The 21,302-nt window shown below is 55.3% G+C and overlaps 9 protein-coding genes across 9 annotated transcripts; 4 read left to right on the top strand and 5 right to left on the bottom strand.

The window, feature by feature from the left end:
- Positions 1 to 107: 107 nt before the first annotated feature.
- Positions 108 to 2,777, top strand: PUNSTDRAFT_138601 (kinase-like protein; the record flags this gene model as incomplete). Its single annotated transcript, XM_007388290.1, has 7 exons — positions 108 to 225; positions 963 to 1,012; positions 1,064 to 1,108; positions 1,166 to 1,264; positions 1,314 to 1,414; positions 1,469 to 1,605; positions 1,660 to 2,777. The coding sequence occupies 7 exons, from the start codon at positions 108 to 110 to the stop codon at positions 2,775 to 2,777; spliced, it is 1,668 nt and encodes a 555-aa protein (XP_007388352.1).
- A 276-nt stretch (positions 2,778 to 3,053) lies between these two features.
- PUNSTDRAFT_138600 (uncharacterized protein) lies at positions 3,054 to 3,705 on the bottom strand (the record flags this gene model as incomplete). Its single annotated transcript, XM_007388289.1, has 4 exons — positions 3,054 to 3,148; positions 3,206 to 3,281; positions 3,332 to 3,432; positions 3,489 to 3,705. The coding sequence occupies 4 exons, from the start codon at positions 3,703 to 3,705 to the stop codon at positions 3,054 to 3,056; spliced, it is 489 nt and encodes a 162-aa protein (XP_007388351.1).
- An 849-nt stretch (positions 3,706 to 4,554) lies between these two features.
- On the bottom strand, positions 4,555 to 6,073 carry PUNSTDRAFT_138599 (uncharacterized protein; the record flags this gene model as incomplete). Its single annotated transcript, XM_007388288.1, has 3 exons — positions 4,555 to 5,428; positions 5,481 to 5,886; positions 5,944 to 6,073. The coding sequence occupies 3 exons, from the start codon at positions 6,071 to 6,073 to the stop codon at positions 4,555 to 4,557; spliced, it is 1,410 nt and encodes a 469-aa protein (XP_007388350.1).
- Positions 6,074 to 7,037: 964 nt separating this feature from the next.
- PUNSTDRAFT_146494 (uncharacterized protein) lies at positions 7,038 to 9,674 on the bottom strand (the record flags this gene model as incomplete). Its single annotated transcript, XM_007388287.1, has 4 exons — positions 7,038 to 7,960; positions 8,015 to 8,415; positions 8,474 to 8,599; positions 9,462 to 9,674. 4 exons carry the CDS (start codon positions 9,672 to 9,674, stop codon positions 7,090 to 7,092), a joined length of 1,611 nt encoding a protein of 536 aa, XP_007388349.1. The 3' UTR covers positions 7,038 to 7,089.
- A 1,142-nt stretch (positions 9,675 to 10,816) lies between these two features.
- Positions 10,817 to 12,738, top strand: PUNSTDRAFT_55552 (cyclopentanone 1,2-monooxygenase). The gene is made up of 3 exons (XM_007388286.1): positions 10,817 to 11,068; positions 11,125 to 11,203; positions 11,259 to 12,738. The coding sequence occupies exons 1-3, from the start codon at positions 10,872 to 10,874 to the stop codon at positions 12,651 to 12,653; spliced, it is 1,671 nt and encodes a 556-aa protein (XP_007388348.1). The 5' UTR covers positions 10,817 to 10,871; the 3' UTR covers positions 12,654 to 12,738.
- A 636-nt stretch (positions 12,739 to 13,374) lies between these two features.
- On the top strand, positions 13,375 to 15,446 carry PUNSTDRAFT_138596 (cytochrome P450; the record flags this gene model as incomplete). Its single annotated transcript, XM_007388285.1, has 8 exons — positions 13,375 to 13,614; positions 13,682 to 14,164; positions 14,220 to 14,355; positions 14,412 to 14,501; positions 14,564 to 14,867; positions 14,923 to 15,009; positions 15,060 to 15,188; positions 15,269 to 15,446. 8 exons carry the CDS (start codon positions 13,375 to 13,377, stop codon positions 15,444 to 15,446), a joined length of 1,647 nt encoding a protein of 548 aa, XP_007388347.1.
- Positions 15,447 to 16,084: 638 nt separating this feature from the next.
- On the bottom strand, positions 16,085 to 16,399 carry PUNSTDRAFT_138595 (uncharacterized protein; the record flags this gene model as incomplete). Its single annotated transcript, XM_007388284.1, has 1 exon — positions 16,085 to 16,399. The coding sequence occupies one exon, from the start codon at positions 16,397 to 16,399 to the stop codon at positions 16,085 to 16,087; it is 315 nt and encodes a 104-aa protein (XP_007388346.1).
- Positions 16,400 to 16,623: 224 nt separating this feature from the next.
- On the top strand, positions 16,624 to 17,926 carry PUNSTDRAFT_55549 (uncharacterized protein). Its single transcript, XM_007388283.1, has 2 exons — positions 16,624 to 17,463; positions 17,520 to 17,926. Exons 1-2 carry the CDS (start codon positions 17,457 to 17,459, stop codon positions 17,735 to 17,737), a joined length of 225 nt encoding a protein of 74 aa, XP_007388345.1. The 5' UTR covers positions 16,624 to 17,456; the 3' UTR covers positions 17,738 to 17,926.
- A 2,084-nt stretch (positions 17,927 to 20,010) lies between these two features.
- PUNSTDRAFT_138593 (uncharacterized protein) lies at positions 20,011 to 20,865 on the bottom strand (the record flags this gene model as incomplete). Its single annotated transcript, XM_007388282.1, has 1 exon — positions 20,011 to 20,865. One exon carries the CDS (start codon positions 20,863 to 20,865, stop codon positions 20,011 to 20,013), a length of 855 nt encoding a protein of 284 aa, XP_007388344.1.
- Positions 20,866 to 21,302: the final 437 nt, after the last annotated feature.

The following is a 21,302-nucleotide window of genomic DNA, read 5'->3' as shown; positions in this document are numbered from 1 at the left end:
CAGACATCAACGGTGTAAGTTCATTGAGTTGCACGTGACTACCGCATATAGGCGGCGCCGAGGCCGTCGGGTTGCAACGTCCTGATCGTGCAGCTAGATATCTCACTATGTCCCTAGTATGCTCGACGCCGTCAAAATTCTCCAAAGATTGGCGCATGAAAGTTCCCGGAAATACGCACGCGACATCAAAGCAAGACGAATTCAGCGAGACCGCGCCGCCGTTCCGTCCGCAGAACCGGTGAGGCATCTGACACAACACAGTAGTGCAGGCATATATTGGGAGCCGACTCGCATACTGCGACTCGTCAGTGTGAAGCCGCTTACCTGGCCATATCTCTCAGCCTTCGAGCGAGCGCACAGGTGAATTTCATTTGTTCTCAACGCCCCCGTGAGGCCTCTGCCAGACTCATTCATTGGGTGGACAACGCGGATTTGATTTGGATCAAAGACCTATCGTATACCAGATACATGAACGGCCGTCTTAAGTTTTGAGAAGGAGTGTCGGACAAGTCCGTGTGTCCAGTTTATAGGAAGAGGGGCGAGTGGGAAAGCCAAAGAGAAGGAGAAAAGGAAACGAGCGTTCCGTTCGGCTATCATTGAGATGTATGTCACTCCTTCCCGGTCTTAAATTTCTTGTATGCACCAGGGCGCGTCGCCTTGCTTCGCTTGTTATCGGTACCGGCCGTCTCGCCCTCCGAGTCTTCGGCCGTATCGTTCCCAACCGCCTCGCCTCGTTGGGCACGAGCTGCCTGACGTGTAGAACGTCGGGGAGCCTTGTCTGCGGGCGACGTGACGAGGCCCGCTACCCCAGAGACGTCGGCCCTTGATGTATCCATATCCTGTCCCGGACGCGCCGACCGCGGTACGGTGATCTAGACCAATATGTCAAAAGTAAGGGATCGCTATGTGAGTCGTGCCACATCCGTAGAAGTCATTGTCGCTGACAACGAACCCGTCTATAGCCCCAGAGTTCGCTCGCATCGTCCTGAAGCAGATCATCGACGGCCTTGAGGTAGATTTATCGCACACCAATCCGGTGCAAGGGCTAAATCGTTTTCCATAGTACATCCATTTCAGAGGCATATTCCATCGCGATGTCAAGCCCGCGGTACGTTCCTGGTCTTCGTTGCTGCTGTTCGCAACGTCTCATGGTGATATCACACAGAACGTTCTTGTATTCGACAAATCTCTCGATGCGATCACAGTCAAATTATGCGACTTCAGCAAGTCCGTCCTTAAGCCGAAAGATGACCAGCGTCCATATGTACGAATGCTCACCGTGATTTAGCATCGCGACCTAATTCTGCCTACAGCCCCAGGAAGGAACCGCTGCTTGGGCTCCACCAGAGGTCCTGAGCCATCACTACAACGCGTCCAGCGAGGCGTTCGGGGTCGGAGCGATCTTGTTCTATGTGTGAGTATACACCCTCATCGTTGAAATCATCGGGAAATAATGCCGATTTTTCAGGATGTTTGCTAAGGAACCGTTCAAGATCCCGCAATCCCATGCCCGTGCCACTTTCGAGCAACAAATTCGGGCCAGGAAGTCGCGGATTGACAAAGTCAATATGGGAGATATCAAGGAACCTGGCAATCCTCATTCGGGTAATCCTTTCTCGTCTATGGTACGAGGTTGTGGGCGCTAACGTATATATTTAGCTGAGGAGCTGTTGAGAAGCTTACTCAAGGAGTCCTGCGCAGAGCGCGCGACCCTTGTGTCTGCACGCAATGACCCATGGATGATCAACAATCAACTCCTGGACATGCTCTCCTATAATGACCCCCTGGTCGCCGACCTCCTCTCAAGAAAGCACATCGAAACAGAGCAGGAATCGATGGAGACCTCCTCTGTGTCAGATACCGAGTCCTATCAATCGACGGAACGCGATCATGTTTCCGAAAATAGCAGTAATCAAGGCGGCGACGAGGACGACAACGAGGCAGACTCCTACCAATCGACGGACCGCGATGTTTCCGATCATAGCGACGAGGACCACAGCGAGGTCAAGGAACACGGCGCCAACGACCAGATTCCCGTTCATGACGGTGATGACGTCGAACCTTATCGCGGGCGTCATTACAACGGAGATTGGCACATCCCTGGCAATCTGGTGGTCAGCGGGAACCTCGTCGTTCGGGGCGACGTCCTTGTCACTGGCAACGTTAAGTTGAACGGCGACATGGACGTGGTGGGCGATGTGGACGTGCAGGGCAAGTTGGACGTGGGCCAAGACGTGATCGTCGACGGCGAAGCGATCATGAAGAGCAGCGTGGACGTTCGCGGTCGCATGAGGGTGCGCGGCGTCGATGTTCCGAACGGCATTGTAGCAAGAACGGCGAGCGAGAGGGGAAGCAGCGCCGACGCCGAGGGCGAAACTGATTACGACGCTGAAAGCGACGGCGGCGCGGCCATCGATGAGGCTGGTCAAGATCGCCCCTGGACTCGCTCCGTTACCCCCCAATCCGACCTTTCCCGCGATGCGACAGTTTGGCCTGGCGACGGCGTCGCCGCTCCTGTCCCGGATTGGGGATATGTGCATGACGCGCTGGCTGCCCGTAGCCAGGTTTCTGAAGCGGAGGTGGACGTTCGGAGCGAGGGCACCATCGTCGCTGGTTCGTCCGGTTTGCCACATGCCAGCCTGCTAGACCCGTTGTCGCGTGGTTCGCCTCAGCTTGTCGTGACGGACGTCGATATGGAAGAGCACTACAGGTGTAACCACGCCTTGGGCAATATTAGTCCCAAGGCACGTTCTAACACAGTGAGGTTCATGCACTGACGAATGAGCATGGATGCTTTGGCTGTCGTGGTTGGTCCGATCTCGTCGTCGTCGGCGATATCTTCGGCATACCAGGACAGAAAGGGCGTTATGTTTGGATGGCGAAAGTTCTTCCAAACGCTCAGTTGCATGGCGATCTGGTTCACGTGAGTGGGTCGCACGGTGAGACGCTGAAGTGCCACAGCGCAACTCATTCTCGCCCCCTGGCCAACCTGAAACGCTGCGGCCGCGATGTCTGGAAGGCCGGTAAGCGAAGATCACAACTGGGTACTGCTACTACTCACCCCCTTGACCTCCAATAGCAACCTGCGACTTGACGAGGCCATATTGAGATGGGGCGTGAACCTTCTCAAGACTGCGGTATGCATATTCTGACGGAGGGACAGCATACATGAGCCACGAGTTATTCCTAAAAAACGCTTGCGCACTTAGGCCGTCAATGAGGACGATTGCGTTCTCTGACAATGGGAAGGGAACATCGAGCTCTAACGATTGGCCATTGACCTGTGCGGTTGGTCAGACTCCGATAAGAAACGGAGGTGGGTTGCACGCACATATATCTTGGCAGACCTCGCAATCCTGGTGATCGTCATTATTTCCCGACCTCTATCAGATACTCTCTCAACTTCAGCCAGAACGGGAAGTCGGGTTTTCACTGAATTACCACCATCCGTGAAAACCCAGTTGCATTCACATGTAGACTTCACTCACCTGGACTCGGCTCGGCGCGGGGCCTTCGAAATTCACCACTGCGGTAGATGGACCACTTGCTTGGACCCGATGCGAACGTCACATCGGGGAAGCCTCCCCCGTAAGAGTGCAGGTAGGCACCATTCCAGTTCTGAAGAAGTGACTCTTTGGTGTGTATATAGTCAGGAGTTTGGAGGAGCTCCGGACGTTCCGGGGTGATATACGGTTCGGATGCCATGTTCGTGGCTGGAAGGTTACGGGTTACAGCGGCAACCGAAACACGCCGGATCGCGCTCCTTTATACGTCCAGGGACGTTGCAATGCCTAGGGCCGCACGTCCTTCATGGCCTGTTGTGCCCTCTTCCACAGGACAATCACGGGTGGCGTTTAGCGAGCGTGGTCGCGATCGTGGTGGCCTTGTCCAAGACGCGGTGGCCTTGTCCAAGACGTGGTGGCCTTGTCCAAGAGGCTGGGTGGCGCGCGGTGGGTAGTATTGAGCTGATTCGACTGATGTACCGAACGATGCAGCGCTGTGGGTTGTCGAGCTGAGTGCGTACCGACAATGCGACAGCATTCTATTGAGACACTCACGAGCTTTCTTGACCTCCCCTGGCATACTCTCGATAGGCAGTAGGTGCAGCATTCGCGGCGCTAGTGCTGTATAGCATATCTCTGAACAATCTGTCTTTCCATCGCTGTGCTTGGATCTCGGCCACCTGTGCTGAACGTAGGGAACCGGGGAGATCTTCGCAAATGGTGATACAGTGAACGATGCGCCGTGGGCGCCGGCTTTGGACCATGATATCGACGTAGAAACTGATCTGCAACGGGGGCTTTGGCGCCGAAGGATAGGTGACTCGCTGCAGCTGGCAGTCATCCGAGGAGGGAATGAATTGGCGATGGGATTATGTAACGCTGGGCTCGTCCCAAACTCCCCAATAGGCAGCAGGCCGCGCCAGAACGACCGTCTGCTTGAAGGGATAAAGGCGGTTTACGAACCTACATCGACAGTCCAGGTTGTTTCAATTGTGTACAGCTGGGTCTACGATATTGCATGACAGTAACGCTCGCAGCAGAAAGAACATATTCAACCCTCGGAGGGAATCCAACCCGGTAGCGGGATGGGCACCTTAACCGTCCCATTTACAATGTTGGGATCGGCCGCTCTGTCTGAGGGTCTGACCTCCAGTTCCTCAGCAGGTATCCACCGATAATTATCGAGTACTGAATGTCGCCAGCTCCTAATATCGTCGTCCCATTCGATTATCTCGTTCTTCCCGGCGTTGACGAAAATAGGCGCTCCATACTCATATCCCTCCGGCAAGGTCGACTTCACGCCCACAATCCACAACGGGAACGACCGCATGGCCCTAACGATGCAATCCCCGCATCGCCCCAACTCTAAGTGCCACGCTTCCAGCGTATCGAGGATATGCGGAGGGATGTGTCGAAATTGGATTTCGGGCTGCTTCGCGAACGTCCTGCGACGTCGCGGATACAGCGCTACCGGCCGCGTAGGTTCGAGACTGTGGTTTATATTGTGATTATTGTTATCATCGTAAAGGTGACGCTCAATGATGCTCTCTCGCTTGATCCATCGGATTTTGTTCGGGTTGTCATCTTTTTCAATCGGGTAATCGCTCCAGTCTTGGAACGGCACACCCTGCGCGTCGACGCCAATGCGAGGTCTAGGCCGCAGGAACAGCGTCGTCGTTCTGTTGATGCGTCTCTGTTGATCGGGAGTCGGCCGGCATGTGCAACCATCGATGATCCCTAGAGCAGAAAGGGCCTTGACCAGAGCACGGCGGTCTGTAGCGGAATACGACCGGCATATATTCGTTGAACCAACCAGCTGCGTCTGTTTAAAGGCAGCGATGGCGGCTTCAATATCAAGTGGTTCCTTGTTCACGGATTGCCCGGGTCTGAGGTCTTGAGACGGGGCGTCACCACCGGTATGGTTGCTGATACCATCACATTAGCTGGTAGAAAACAAAGGGTGGATTGTGAACCTACGGTGTAGGGTTTGCAGTATCGTTCCTAGAGGCCTCCTTGTGCGAGGATGTAGTCGGGCGATAGACGCTGATCGTATCGATGTCCTGTACAAGATTCTTTACACTGGCAGTAGCTAGCGTTATCGCCTCATGCGTTTCCACGACGAGTCTCCGGGCGTCTTCGGCCTCGCATCGCATCTTATGCACTTCCGCCGCCATACGTCTGGTACGCTTTCTCCTTGGCCCCGATGATGGGCGCGATACTGTCGTTTTAAGGGGTGGCGCATCGTCCCCGCGACGACGCTTGCGATTTTCTTTGGCAACGTCGGGAGATCGATGGCGTTTCTGAGCTCGCGCAGCGCGAGGCGGGTTTCTTCTGACGGCTGGCGCGGCATCGGTCGGTGCAGCGGATGCACGGGTTTGCGGCTCTAAGTGGCGGTGAGCACCCCGTTCACTTGAAGTAAAAACATTGGCGACATGCTCACCAGTGGTATGAATCGGTTTTAGCTCTCTCCGAAGGCTAGTGACTGCATCGCACCAGCCCGCATACGCAGATGCGCGACGTTCGGGTGAACGAGCTGCGCTCGATGTGGTAGCGTGAAGTTGTGGCTCCATCGCGGACAAAAGTCGTGGACGCCGTATTAGGTTGAGTAAGGAAACGGTTACTCTAGCACAGTTCAGAGAACACAATTGAGCTGCAATTGAGACGCAGAAGGTAGCGTAAACTTGTTGTGCAGAGAGTCAAAGTCAGACATCAACGGTGTAAGTTTATTGAATTGCACGTGACTACGGCATAGGGGCCGTCGAGAGTCCGTCGAGTTTTAAGTTGCAACGTTCTGCAACCTGCTGCTGCCTGCATCGTACAACTTTTCTTGACGGGGCTATGTCCCTAGTATACTCGACGCCTCCAAAACCCTTCAGAGATTGGCGCAAACAAGTTTCTGGGGATTCGCACGCGACGTAAAAGCAAGGCGAACTCCGCGAGACCGCGCTTTCACGTCCAACGCCTCCGGTCAGGCATATGATACGACACGATAGTGCATGCACATATCGGGAGCCGAGTCGCATACTGCGACTCGTGTAGTGTTAATCTGCTTGCCTGGACATATCTCTCAGGCAAGTCTGTGATCGCAACTCGCGTCTTGGTTCTTGCAAGGTTCAGACGATTGAATATACGCACGCCGTACTCGTATGCCATCACCGACTGCACGTGCGCGATACTCGATTTATACCCTCATATACCACCGATGTGCGCCCCTCCTTTTCCTCGCAGTCAATGCCGGCCACTAACGTTCCCTTTTTCCCTAGCTATCGAGATTGAGGTTGGCGAAACTTGAGAGAGATCCGCGAATGCGATAATCTCGCTAATCGAAGGCCGCCGGCTCCGGGCCACTGTGATCAACATAGAAGCTAATATGCATCGTGTCGTGGGCCTTGGGGCTGGAAGACAGGACCGTGGCTGTAACTGGCAATCAATATGACGAGAGATCGCTCAATGTACGGTCACCCATAGGCGAATGCATCTTGATAAGGTTCGCAATCAGGCCGAAGGCACAGGAACATCGAACCGATTGTGTGCGTTCTACAGTGAATATTACATGACGAGATCGCTAGCGACAGACAGAATATAATTAATCGTCGTAAAAAATGCATGCCGGTAGCGGGAGGGGCACGCTACGCGTCCCGTTTACAATGTTGGGATTGGCCTCGCTGTCGGAGGGTCTGACCTCCAGTTCTTCGACAGGTATCCACCGATAATAGTCGAGTATCAGATGTCGCCATCCCCTAATGTCTGCATCCCATTCGACCATCTCGTCCCTTGCGGCATTGACGAAGACGGGCGACCCATCCTCAAATCCCTCGTGGTGGGTCGACTTCACGCCAACAACCCACAATGGTAACGACCGCATGGCCCTGATGAGGCAGTTCTCGCATCGCCCCATCTCTACGTGCCACCCCTCCAATGCGTCGAAGACCACCGGAGTTATGTGACGAGATTGGGTTCTAAACTGCTTTGCAAACACCCTGCGACGTCGCGGGCGACGCGATACAGGCAGCGTGGGCTCGAGAACGTACCCGCGGTCGTGATCGTAGAGTTTAGAGATGACGATGCTCTCCCGCTTGTGCCATCGGATCTCACCTGCGTCGTCGTCGTCGTCGTCGTCTTCCTCTTCCAACGGACGTTCGTCCCAGTCTCGAAACGGCACACCATGCGCGTCAATGCCAATGCGAACTTTGGGCCGCAGGAACTTCGTTTTGTCGATGCGTCTCCTTTGTACGAGAGTCGGTCGGCATGTGCAACCACCGATGTTCCCCCGGTCAGAAAGGGCCTTGACAAGAGCACGGCTGTCTGTAGCGGAGTATAACCCGCAGGTATCCGTTGAACCAACGGTCTGTGTCGGTCTTGAGGCGGCGATGCCCGTCTTGATACTGGGTGGTTTCGGAATCGCGGGTTGTGGCAGTCTGAGATCTTGAGGCGAGGCGTCACCATCGATATAGTTGCTGATATCAGTAGCGTTAGCAGATGAAAATCAGATAGTGTAATAGTGGACATACGGTGTAGGTATAACGGCATTGTTTCTCGAGGCCTCCTGGCGCAAGGTTGGAGTCGGGCGATGGGCGCTGATCATATCGATGTCCTGTACAAGGTTCTTGACACTGGCAGCAGCTAGCGTTATCGTCTCATGCGTCTCCGCGACGAGTCTCCGGGCGTCTTCGGCCTCGCACCGCATCTTGTGCACTTCCGCCGCCATACGTCTGGTACGCTTTCTCCTTGGCCCCGATGATGGGCGCGATACTGTCGTCTTCACTGGCGGCACATCGTCCCCGCGACGACGCTTGCGACTTTCTTTGGCAACGTCGGGAGACCGAGTTCGTTTCTGAGCTCGCGCTGCGCGTGGCGGGTTTCTTCGGACGACTGGCGCGGCGTCGGGGGGTGCAGCGGATGGTTCGTGATTCTAGGTGGCAGTGAGCACCTAGTTCATCCGAACTAAGAAAAACTATAGTCATGCTCACCAGTGGTATGAATTGTTGTGGGCTCTCTCCAAAGGCTAGCGACTGCATCGCGCCAACCCGCATAGGCGGATGCGCGACGTTCGGGTGAACGAGCTGCGCTCGATGTAGCAGCGTGAAGTTGTGGCTCTATCGCGGACATAAGTCGTAGACGCTGTTTTGGGCTGGTACGGCAACGGTCACTCTAGCACAGTTCAGAGACCACAATTCAACTGCAGTTGAGACGCAGAAGGTACCGCGATTGTGCAGAGACATCAAGTCAGACAACAACGTAAGCTGCTGTAAGTTCATTGAATAGCACGTGACTATGGCATGTAGGCGGCCCGTCGGCAACGTTCTAATCGACGATCGACGGATCGTGCAGCTACATGTCCTCACTACGTCCCTAGTATGCTCGACGCCGTCAAAATCCTACAAAGAATGGCGCATGAGAGATCCCGTAGATCCACATACGACATAAAAGCAAGAGAAACTCAGCGAGACCGCTCCACCGCTCCGTCTGCAGAATCAGGACCTTCCCCAGTGAGGCATCTGACACAACATGATAGTGCATACATATGTGTATTCGGAGCCAACTCGCATACTGCGACTTGTCAGCGTGAAGCCGCTTGTCTGGCCATATCTCTCAGCCTTCGAGTGAACGCACAGGTGAAATTCACCTGTTCTCAACGCCCCCGTGAGACTCCTGCCAGACGCTTTCATCGGGTGGACGGCACGGATTTGATTTGATACAAAGACCTATCATATACTAGATACATGAACGGTCGCCCTAAGTTTTGTGAAGGAGTATCCGACAATTCCACGTATCCAGTTATTGGCGCACTTACCAGTTTGCCAACCTTATGAGCAGTGTGCAGTACTCAACACGAACGTTGGGCAATGATGCAGCCGATTCGGTGCATGAATGTACAGCAGAACAAGAATTATAGATTCAATCAGCGTAGACAATCAACGCCCGACGGGGTATAGGGTCGCTACGCGTCCCGTTTACGATGATAGCATTTGCTTCGTTGTCTGAGGGTCGGATCTCTAGCTCTTCAGCCGGGATCCACCGGTAATGGTCGAGGACCAAGTGTCGCCATCGTCTCGTGGTCTCATCCCATTCGACCAATTCGTCCCTGGCGCCGTTCAGGAACACAGGGTTCTCATCTTCCCATTGTTCCAGTATGGCGAACTTCACGACCCACAGAGGGAACGAATGCATGGCCCTCACGATGCAGTTCTCGTAACGACCGACTTCGATGTACCACTGTTCGAGCCCGTCGAGGGCGTTACGGGTGATGTGCCGAAACTGGACTCTAAGCTGCTATTGCGGGTACTCTGGAACGTCGCGGACGCGGTGTCACCGGTAACGCAGGTTCGCGAATGCGGCCTCCATGGCGCCGGTCATCATACAACAAATTTTGGATAGTTCTCTCTTTGGCGAGCATGCGAGGATCATCCAGCTCCATGGACCGCTCGTCTTCGTTGTCGGGAAGAGGGCAATCAGTCCAATCCCGAAATGCCAATCCCTGCGCATCAACGCCAATGCGAGGCCTGGGCCGCAGGAACTTGGTTCTGTCGATGCGTCGTTGTTGAATGCGAGTCGGTCGACATATGCATCCATCGTGTTTCCCTTCGCCTGACACATCGAAGAGGTCACTCTCTACTCAAGTTAGTTCAATGAATCGCACGTGACTATTGGACGGGCAGCGCCGAGCTGCCGTCGGCGTTAGCTGCCGTTGGATTGCAACGTTCTGCAACCTGCATCGTGCAGCTTGATTGGACCTCGTTATATCTCTGGTATGCTCGAAGCCGTCAACATTCCTCCAAGGATCGGCGCATGAAAATCCCCGGAGATCCGCTCGCGACGCAAAAGCAACACGGACTCGGTGAGGCGGGGCCTTCTGTCACACCCAACGCCGTCCCGTCTGCATAAGCGGGGCCTCCCTCGGTTGGGCCATCTGACATGACAAGATAGGTGCATATCGGATGCCGACTCGCGTACCGCGGCTCGTGAGTGCTAAGCCGCTGTCCTGGACATATCTCTCAGGGAAGTTTGTAATCGGAACTCACGTCTTGGTCCCAAGCGCATATGGCCTTGTTGCGGAACGGTCAGGTGCGGTTTCTGCCAGTCTCTGCATCTCTCGGCGCTGCATTCTCTCTCATCAGGTGACACGTTATAAGGGATGGCACCGAGGCTAGGGTGCGTAGATAGACGGTGCATATGAAAAGAAGCCTGACCTGTCTGTGGGGAAATGCAGGGAAGCGGCGGACTGGGGCTGAGGAAACATCATCAACCCGGACCAATGCGCGTATATATGAACAAAGGTTCCCGCCCTCAAAATTACCTCCTCATTAGCGTCTCGAGCTGCCCGCTTCTGATCGTCGTCCCTCTCCTCATAGTCCGGGAATCGTCGCCATGCCTTTCCGCACCGATTTAAGCACGGAACCGCCAGCGAGGGCCGGGCAGAGCGACACCTATGCGGATAATCTCGAGGTCGACGTCCTTATCGTCGGGGCCGGCTTTGGCGGAGTCTACCTGCTGCACAAACTCCGCGACGAGTTTGGCATGAAGGTGAAGGTCGTCGAGGCGGGAAAGGACCTTGGCGGGATCTGGTGAGGCTGTTTTTTGGGACCGCTTCACGGGATGATGTCTGATCGTCGAGGAATAGGTACTGGAATTGCTACCCTGGCGCGCGCGTCGACTCGATGGTTCCGGTATACGAATACAGCATGGAAAAGCTATGGAAGGTCAGCGCCGGCCGTACGACAGCCGAGAGGACGCGCGACTGACCGTTTGCCCCAGAACTGGAACTGGACGGAGAAGTACCCGGACTGGGCCGAGCTGCGCAAGTACTTCGACTTTGTCGACAAGCAGCTCGACATCAAGAAGGACGTCGCCTTCGACTCGAAGGTCGTCGGCGCGCGGTTCGACAAGGCGTCGCAGAGATGGGTCACGAAGCTGGAAGACGGCCGGACGGCGTACTCCAAGTTGTTCATCTGCGCCACCGGGTTCGCGGCGAAGCGGTATTTTCCCGATTGGCCCGGTCTGGACACGTTCAAGGGTATCATGCACCACTCGTCGTTCTGGCCCAGCGAGGGCGTCGATGTCGCCGGTAAGCGAGTCGCGGTCATCGGCACCGGTTCTACCGGCATCCAGATCGCGCAGGAGACGGCGAAGACGGCGAAGTCCGTCACCGTGTTCCAGCGCACGCCCAACCTTTGCCTGCCAATGCGTCAGGAGAAGTTGACCAAGGAGGCGCAGGAGGCGCAGAAGAAGGATTATCCCGAGTTCTACAAGAACCGCATGACGACCTTCTCCGGCTTCCCCATGGACTTTGTCGATCGCAACACGCTGGACGACACCCCTGAGCAGCGCGAGGCGTTCTTCGAGGAGCTCTGGCAGAAGGGCGGATTCTGGTTCTGGCTGGGCACGTACAAGGACATGCTGAAGGACGAGAAGGCCAACGACGAGGCGTACAAGTTCTGGGCGAAGAAGACGCGCGCACGCATCACCGATCCCGTCAAGCGCGACATCCTCGCGCCGCTCGAAAAGCCGCACCCGTGGGGGACCAAGCGCCCCTCCCTCGAGCAGAACTTTTACGAGATGCTGGACCGGCCGGAGAACGAGGTGGTCGACGTGAAGAAGACGCCGATCGTCGAGGTGACCGAGAAGGGCGTCAGGACCGCCGACGACAAGGAACGCGAGTTCGACGTCATCGCCCTCGCCACCGGTTTCGACTCCTTGACGGGCGGGATGAAGAGCATGGGCCTGAAGGACGTCAACGGCGCGGACCTGAGCGAGAAGTGGAAGAACGGGACGTACAGCTACCTCGGCATGACGTTGTCGGGATTTCCCAACCTGTTCTACCTCTACGGCGCCCAGGGCCCGACGGCGTTCGCCAACGGCCCCAGCTGCCTCGAGAGCCAGGCAGGCTGGATCCTATCCGCCATCGCGAAGATGAGGAAGGAGGGCATCAGCTACATCGAGCCTACGACGGCGAGCGAGCAGGAGTGGCACGACAAGATCCAGACGATCAGTAAGACGACGCTCTTCCACAACGTCGACAGTTGGTACATGGGCGCCAACATCCCTGGTAAACCGCGAGAGCAACTGAGCTTCTCGGGCGGGCTCCCGCTCTACACGCAGGAGTGTCGCAAGGTGCTGGACAACGGGTTCGAAGGCTTCGTGACCGCATGAAAGGCTAGATGAAAGTAGATTTGGCGTCGGTGACTTATCATGGTATACATGAAGTGTAACATACTGTATTCAATCTATATGATTCACGCGTTCTTGGTTGGAGGACTCGCGGTACGAGACATATGTTGGGAATAATATGACGAGCGTGCGCGCCTAGTCGGGGAGGCAGCCGTAGAAGCCCGCAAATATTGCTGCACAGCTTGTTCAGTGTCTTCATCCGCCTGTGCTCCCTCCCGAACGCCACCACGCTGCCGCAGCTGATCCTTCGAGGAGATGCTGCGCAGAATTGCGCATGCCGGGCAGACGCGGGCAGGGAACGTCGTGGCGACAGCTTTACCGCCGAGCACGCCCAGAAATTCAAGTTCTGCTTTCTTGATTGTACGACGACATATAGAAAGCACATTGTTGGACCGGCCTTCGTATCGTCCTCGGTGGGACGCGTCTTTGTTTTTGTTTCGCACGTAGATATCGGGATCGACGTAAGTCAGGACCGCCAGTCAGCATACGCCTCCTCGGATCAGCGGGCACTGCGGTCGGTGCGACTGTGCTCTCTTTCGCTTCGCCATCCGCCACCCACCACCCAGGAGCCTAGAGTGTCGCTTTCGGCAACATAAGCGGAGCGGTTGTGACCAATACAACGCAGGCTGTATATAATCTCGAAACTGCCCTCGGGACCAGCCCATCCTCCTCCAAGGCTCCAGTACTCGATATCCAGCAAATGATGACACTGGTGAACATCCTCGCCGGTTCAGCCGCCAGCATCGTCGCATACGTCGTATGGCGCGCCCTCGCCGAGATTTGGGAGAGAAAACGATCTCCGCTGCGCAAGCTCCAGGGACCCGCGAGCCCTAGCTGGGCGTTCGGTAACTTTGCCCAGTTGCTCACCGGCGACACCGGACGCCTGCAAGACAGCTGGTTGCAACAGTATGGCAAGACCATGAAGGTCTCCGGCTTCTTCAACGTGAGCCCGTCCCAGTTCTGCGCCCGTCCAACGACCCGCAGAGCTGACGCCTCCTTTCGCCATATAGCGCGACCGGCTGTTCACCGTCGACCCCCGCGCGCTGAACCACATCCTGACGCACTCTACCGACTTCCAGAAGCCCGAGGTGGGTCGGTACAACCTCGGCCGCATCGTCGGCGAAGGGCTGCTCATCGCCGAGGGCGACGCGCACCGCCGCCAGCGCCGCGTCATGAACCCCGGCTTCGGGCCCGCCCAAGTCCGGGAGCTTACCGGCGTCTTCCTCGACAAGGCCGCGCTGCTGCGCGACGCGTGGCTCGCGGAGGCGCGCAAGAACGGCACGGCGGCGCCGACTCGGATCGACGCGCTCGCGTGGCTCAGTCGGGCGACGCTGGACATCATCGGCCTCGCCGGGTTCAACTACAGCTTCGACTCGCTCGAGGGTGGAAAGCCGAACGAGCTCAACGAGGCGATGGCGACCATGTTCAGCGCGACGGAGGGGTCGCGCTTTTGGACGCTCCTCCAGGCTCGCATCCCGATCTTGCGGAAGATCGTGCGTCCCGCGATCCCCTCTTTACGACGAAGGTTGGCTAATCGTACCTTGGCAGCCGACCGAGCGTGATCGTACTATCGAGTATGCACAGAACACGATGAAGCGCATTGGCTATGCCCTCATCTCTGAGCGAAAGGCGGCTATCCGTGCCGAGAAGCACGGTGCGCACGTCGAAAAGGGCGACGTACAAGGTAGCTCCCCTCGTCATGGTCGACCTTGGTCCCCATACTCAGATTGCCTTGACCAGGACGTGATCTTCTCAGTCTCCTGATCAAGTCGAACATGGCGGTTGACATTCCTGAAGAGCAACGTCTGAGCGACCATGACATCCTTTCTCGTGCGTCCTTAATTCATTCATCTTATCACTCGACCTGCTTCATCTGACTGACCTGCATGCAGAGATCCCGACGTTCATGGTCGCCGGCCACGAGACGACATCAACCGGCACCACCTGGGCCCTCTTTGCGCTCACTCAGAACCAAGATGTCCAACGCAAGCTCCGCGAGGAATTGCTCTCCGTACCGATCGACACCCCGACCATGGACGAATTGAACGCGCTACCCTACCTCGACGCCGTGATCCGGGAGACGCTGCGCGTGCACGCCCCAGTGAGCGCCACGACTCGGGTCGCGATGAAGGACGAGGTGATTCCAGTCAGCGAGCCCTACACGGACAAGGACGGCAACGTCCACCACGAGATCCGGTACGTCAACCTGTAGCGATGCTGGCAGTACACGAAGCTCATGTTGAGCGCGCAGAGTCAACAAGGGCGACTACATTCAGATCCCTATCGTCGCCGTCAACCGCGCTAGCCATATCTGGGGCAGCGATGCGCATGAGTTCAAGTATGCGCCTCCGTTTTTGCGACATTCCCCAATGTTAAACCTCTTTTCAGGCCCGAGCGTTGGTTGGAGCCAAGCGCGATGCCTGAAGCGCCCTCGCACAACCCCGGAGTTTGGGGCAACATGCTCAGCTTCCTCGGCGGCCCGCGCTCCTGCATCGGCTATCGCTTTTCTCTCGTCGAGTACGTGATCACTACTGTTTATTCTGATCCTTAGAAAAGGCCCGAAAGCTGACATTCCCTCATCCTCATCCGTTGCACAGGATGAAAGCGCTGCTGTTCGTCCTCGTGCGCGCGTTCGAGTTCGAGCTCGCCGTGCCCGCCAGCGAGATCTCCAAGAAGTCGGCCGTGGTGACGCGGCCGAACGTCAAGAGCGAGCCTAAGAAAGGGAACCAGCTCCCGATTCTCATCAAGCCATACGTTGCCGACGCTGAGGCGTGATCTTTTGGGGTGTATGGGATCAAGCAGGATTACACTCTTCACCAGGACTTTACTGTAAGATAGCAAGAGATACCCGAGAAATGGAGCGTCTTTCCCGCACATGGGCACCACTCGGGAACGCGTATCTCACGTGGACTTCGGTGGATGCGCTCGGATTGCCTTGCTATCGTCTCGTATACCACAACTTCAAGCGAGCCGTCATCCTCATACAGGGCCACAGCTCAGAGAACCAGTGTACGTGAGGAGCACGGAGGTATGCATTGTCGTTGGACACCTCGGGCATGCCGCGTACAGACCTCCGAGCGCACGCGAAGTGTTGCATGCGAGGGTATGTGGATTGCGGCATCAGATATAAGTATCATGCGTGATATATTCGGTACTGTTCAGCAGACATGCGAGTGGCATGCAGTTGACAGGTCGCCCGTCAGTCCAGCCTATCCTCTAGAAGTGATCGGGGTATATGTATGCGCGGTCCGAACCGATAGAATCAGGAGAGAGAGAGGGAGCCAGCGCATGAAGTTACACGACGTGAGAGAGGTAGAGTGGGTGGGATGCACCTGAATCTGGCCGATGTCGAGGAAGGGAAAAAATCGTCGATAAAGCCCTGTTCGGCTGATTGTCGAGATCCATAGCGGCCTTCACGTCAACGTCGTCTTCGGTTTCTTGATGCGGTCGGAACGCCTCAACTTCCTTCGCTTGCCGTCGTCGCCAGCAGACTCAGCGTCAAAGTCGGATTGAGACTCGGTAATGTGCGATGATGGCGCCTCAAGGTCCGAGAGTGATCGATCTCCTAACCAAGTGTTACCGCCAACGATAAGCCCGTACGCGCTGTCCGACTCAGCGGGCGGCGAGGAGCAGAATCCGGAGGGCAGAAATCCGGGGCTTGGGAGCGAAGTAAGTTTCGTCCAACCGCTGCCGGGTTCCCAGTAGATGGGGCTATGAGGACCAGCCATCGAAAAGCCAGAATCATCTTCCTCTCATGTTTCGTGATAAGAAGTGCCGGGTTCAGTAGGGGTGAGTTCTCGTTGGCTAGCTGGGCACCGAGCCAGAGAGGTAGCATCGGAAGGAACTCGGGCGTTGAGTAGCACGTCCAGGCCTACTGATGACTGGCGACTGGCGCCGTTGCAGTCGATTAAACGACGGGAAGAGTAGAAATCACGCTCGAAGTAGGGTTTTTCAGTCATCGCACGTAATATAAGACTGACTAGGAATACGTTGCTGCTCCGACCCATTGACAATCTTAGGATCAGCCTCATTGTCGCTGGGCCTCTCCACAAGATCTTCGACTGGTATCCATCGGTAATGATCCAACACCAGATGCTGCCATCGTTTCTCGCTTTCGTCCCACTCCGCCAGCTCTCCCCATGTATAGTTTTGAAAGACGGGATTACCGTCCTCGAAACTCTCGGCAGCATCCGATCCGATGATCCATGGCGGAAAGGTTCGCAGTGCCCTAACGATGCAGTTTCCGCACCGTCCCCTATCGAGATGCCAACACTCTAATTCGTCCAGGACTCCGTGAGGTATATGCTGGAACTGGAGTCTGAACTGTGTCGTCGACACCCTCGGTTGCCGAGGACAGAGGCGCTCCGGCCTAGTGATGCCTTGATAACGAGCTGAACCTTGGCCGTCCATGTGTAGCATAATTCGTAGGACGCGCTCTCGCCGTACGCATGGTTCCGGACGTTTGAGTCCCATTGGGCAAGGACTCCAATCTTGATATCGCACTCCGTGAGCGTCCACGCCGATGCGCGGTCTCGGTCGTACGAACTCGGTTTGGTCGATCCACATTTGTTGTTTTGCCGTCGGTCGGCACGTACAGCACGATGCGTTCCCCTCAGGCAAAGCGTCGACGACCGCGTCGAACAAGGAACGCAGGTCTTCACTCGAGAAGCGTTTACTGGGTTTCCCGCCGTCACTTGATCTCCGTCCAAGCGCAACGATCATGGCCTTCACATCAGGCGCCTGTTCCACGTTCGCATCCTCGCCCTGCGACGTATGTTTGCCCGTATGGGAACTACCTCCAGTAACATGAGTATGCGTATAAGGCAGGTTTACAAGGCGAAGACGCACGGCTTGGATTGAGCGACATCGTTCCCGTGAATGCCATTCGCCGGAGTCTCCGCACGGCGCACTTCGGACATGATGTCCTTCAGCATGTCCTTGACGCTCGTCGTAGCGCGAGTCATCGCTTCCTCCGTCTCTGTAACAATCCTACGGACCGCATCCGCTCCGTCCCGCATCTTTACGAGCTTGCCCAACGCGCGTGCACCGACCCTGGTCCGTCTTGACCGGGGGTGAAGGTCTTCCCCTCGACGCCGTTTTGAACGTGTTTCCTCAATCATAGGAGGAGGCCGTTTACGGGGACGAAGGGAACGAGTTGGGGGATCGACCCCTGGAATTGCGTGGTTCGACGCCTGTATCCGTGGTGAAGCGGAGGGTTTGAACGTGCTGGCTGGGAGGGATGTCTTAGATGACGAGGCGCGTGTTTTAGGGGCCATCTCAATGCGTATATCGAGCGCAGTATATGTGTTGTGTATCGTGTATCGCCTATACATACGCCATTTGGTACTGAGTACTCGTTCGGGGCGTCGTGATACATGACGTGCACTCACCGTATACTCCAAGCGCACTCATCACAACAGTGCACCAGCCTATGCTCGACGATCAGGTGGTGTGTTTTCTAGCCGCGCAACGACTTCGTGGTCGAGACTCTAGCTCTACCTCTAGCTTCCAGCTTCACGGCTAGGACCAGGGCCGAGTGCAAACAGTGAGAGATAGAATATCAAGCAGAGATACAGGTTGATATAATCGGGGAGGACAGGTTCACACAGCGGGTACTAGTCGATCAGCACGCGTACGGGTTGAAATTATTAGGGGGGCTCAGAGTTGGGATTCTGGCAAGGATTCAAGGACGGATTCAAGAGTCGATTCTGGACGCCGATTCTGGGTGGATTGGTGAAGCGGCTCTGGAGTCGCTTCACTCGATTCGACCAGAGTCCGATTCAGCTTCATCGCGTCGCTGCCTCGGAGTCCGAACCCACTGACGCGTCACGAGGTTTTCCAGGGTCTTCCACCCCCTCGTTCAGGCAATCCTCAACCTGTGTTTTACTCCTGTATATATATGTACTCGCGCAGAGGCTATCACCAGGACCCTCGACATACCATTGTATCAGCAGTTTATGGGCAGAAGTAAATTGCATTTGGTAGTTCCGCATAGCAACACTCCTGACGCCTATTTAAGCCAATAGTTATTTCACTCTTCTGGCTGCAAATAAACCTCGGACATACATTGTCGACTCGAGCTTAAAACAAAGAAACTGTCACTCACGTTATAACTCGACCTTCACATTCAATTCCAGAGTTTTGGCCACCTCGGATGAGCTGCCGATATGCCGAGCCCGTCGTTGAAACTCAGATAGGCATGCCGCAGGTTCGGCAGGATATTACATCGTGCACAGAATCGGGCCAGAATCAGTGGTAGAAGCGGGGGGTTCAGAGTTGAAGGTGAGGAGAATCGGATTATGACCGTCGTAGCGACGGCAAAATCGACACAGAATCGACACAGAATCTGGGGCAGAATCGGCGCAGAATCGCCAACTCTGAACCCCCCTATTGATTGACCATGGTTGACGAACTCTTGTTACGGATTCGTCGCCCAATGCGAGATAATGCACGTGATACAGTGAATTCCGTTACATATGTGCATGCCTGCATTTTGTCCCAACGAAAACAAGGTCGCGAACTCGAAAGATGCATCACAACCAAATATCCGAGTGCTATACTTGAAGTTTACGGCAGACATCGGTCGACTCGAACATATAATGACACAGGCATACTGCTCAAGATGTACCGGATGGTACCGCCGACAATTTTGGGATCCATGTACACTGCACTCTCATGCACGGTGGAGGGCATTCATGCATGAGAGTGCAGTGTACATGAAGTCCAAAACAACAAGCTCAAAAAATCGGAGACGGACAGCAATAACAGGTTCGATCAGGCCGTTCAGCGCGGCAACCACAACGAGCTCCTTTCTTAGGACTGAAGCTGTGACGACGGGTAAGCTTTGTAAGCGAAGTGTAGTCACACGGTTTAGAGTTCCTCAGAGTTCACACAATAGACCGGGGTAAGTCTCGTTGAGTGCGCAGGAGAAAGCTAGAGTACATGATCTTTTGTACTCTACTTATATACTACGGAGGCCCTACGTGTCAGTCATATTTTATAGGGCGTAATACGTGTCTTTCGGTGGGGGTTTTATCACGACTCGAGTGCACGTTCGTCAGGAGAGTCTCTGTCGGGGCGAAGGTCCGATGGTGGCGCTACATACGCCCTTCCAAAGACCAAAGGTCTTATGTTACAATCGATCGTGCACTCGTTCAAGAAATTTCTCGGTACTTCCTTTTTAGTAGCAAGGGCGCTCATCCGTCATTGAGTCGCGTACCGCGTCAAGCATGATGCGCTCGCGGATCTGAGCGTCGGTGATGCGAGGAGGCCGGTAGTAGAAGGACTCGTATCGATCAGGCAGGCGATTACCGCTATGGTAACGATTGACGGAGCCGGACTATCGGCGAGAGGAGCGATCCTCGGTAGGCCGGCGAGAAGGCCCGGCCTGAGCAGGCGGTCGACTGCTATGTTTGCTAATCCGCCGCTTACTCTTGAAGACCAGGCATACGTCCGATGTGAAAAGAATCGGACGAGGGGATGGCCCATTGATAGTGTACTTCGTATCGTTATCGGTCCTAGCGAAGGCCGAGAACGCAGCCTTAGCACGTGGGACGAGAAGGTTAAACGTCGTGGCCGCAAAGGATGAGTAATCGTCGGGTGCCTGGACATCATCAGGAACGGCATGACGTCGGAGTTTGTCGTCGAAATTAAGAACACGATTAAGATTGTCGTGTGGAATGGTCTCGACGTGAATTGATCCGTCGTCCTCGATGAGCCGGAGATGGAAACTAACAGTAGATTTCTTGAAGAAAATAAAATACCCCAGCGTGATGTAGTCGTCGCGAGGGATAAAAGATTCATCTAGAGCGAGAGGGTCGTGTATGACGGTAGGGGCATTATTGCCGGAGGGAGCAGTAGGCTGGGAGGGATCGACAACATCGATGCCGATATTGGCAAGAGCTGCGGCGATGGAGGAGGTGTCAACCTCGTCAGTGCCGTGGGCGGTCGGTGCAGCTCCAGCGGAAGCGGAGGAGTCGGTTGTTCCAGCGGAAGCGGAGAAATCGACACCAAGAAGGCTAACATATGCTGGATCGACTGGCGCCGGTGAGATGGCAAACACGGCAGGATTAATGCCGAGAGCATTATCGCTAGCGACAAAGTTAAGCTCACCATTCGAAATGATGGGAGAGTCACTATAGTCGATAATCTCATCCAGAAGCATACTATCGGAGGAATCAAGATCGTCGGCCATCGAAGATCTTTTAGGTCGGGAATATTGTCGGTGATAATGATCTCGTAGGCGGGCTTTTGTGCAGTGGGACTTATTGTGAGAGTCAGCCATCTTATTGTTGTTTTTATACAAGCCCGAGCCCAGTCCATTGCCTGCAAGCTCGAAACGAATTGAACGTGCGCCGGCATAGACTTGAGGATCGTTGGAAGGGGGATTTCCTTTTCCTTCGGTAAGTTCCGACGACGCGGATACTCCTTGAGCGTCTAGATAATGTTGTAACTGCTCAAATCCCTCGACTTGGGATATTGGTAGCCAGGTAACGTTGCCTGCCTTCCACCGGACTTCAAAAATAGCATTCATACCGCGTCCCTTATGTGATAGGATTTTATCAATGGCCCATTCGTCGGCACTTTCTTCAAAGTTTGCCACTTGATTCTCCGCTCGTCCCGGAAATAGAC

Source organism: Punctularia strigosozonata (assembly GCF_000264995.1).
Source record: "Punctularia strigosozonata HHB-11173 SS5 unplaced genomic scaffold PUNSTscaffold_17, whole genome shotgun sequence".
Taxonomy (NCBI): domain Eukaryota; kingdom Fungi; phylum Basidiomycota; class Agaricomycetes; order Corticiales; family Punctulariaceae; genus Punctularia; species Punctularia strigosozonata.
This window is presented reverse-complemented; position numbering and strand designations above follow the sequence as displayed.

Coding starts and splice junctions, on each gene's coding strand:
- PUNSTDRAFT_55552 (XM_007388286.1), top strand. CDS start 10,872: ATGCCTTTCCGCACCGATTTAAGCACGGAACCGCCAGCGAGGGCCGGG. Junction 11,069..11,124: donor AAGGACCTTGGCGGGATCTG/GTGAGGCTGTTT, acceptor GTCGAGGAATAG/GTACTGGAATTGCTACCCTG. Junction 11,204..11,258: donor GCATGGAAAAGCTATGGAAG/GTCAGCGCCGGC, acceptor CGTTTGCCCCAG/AACTGGAACTGGACGGAGAA.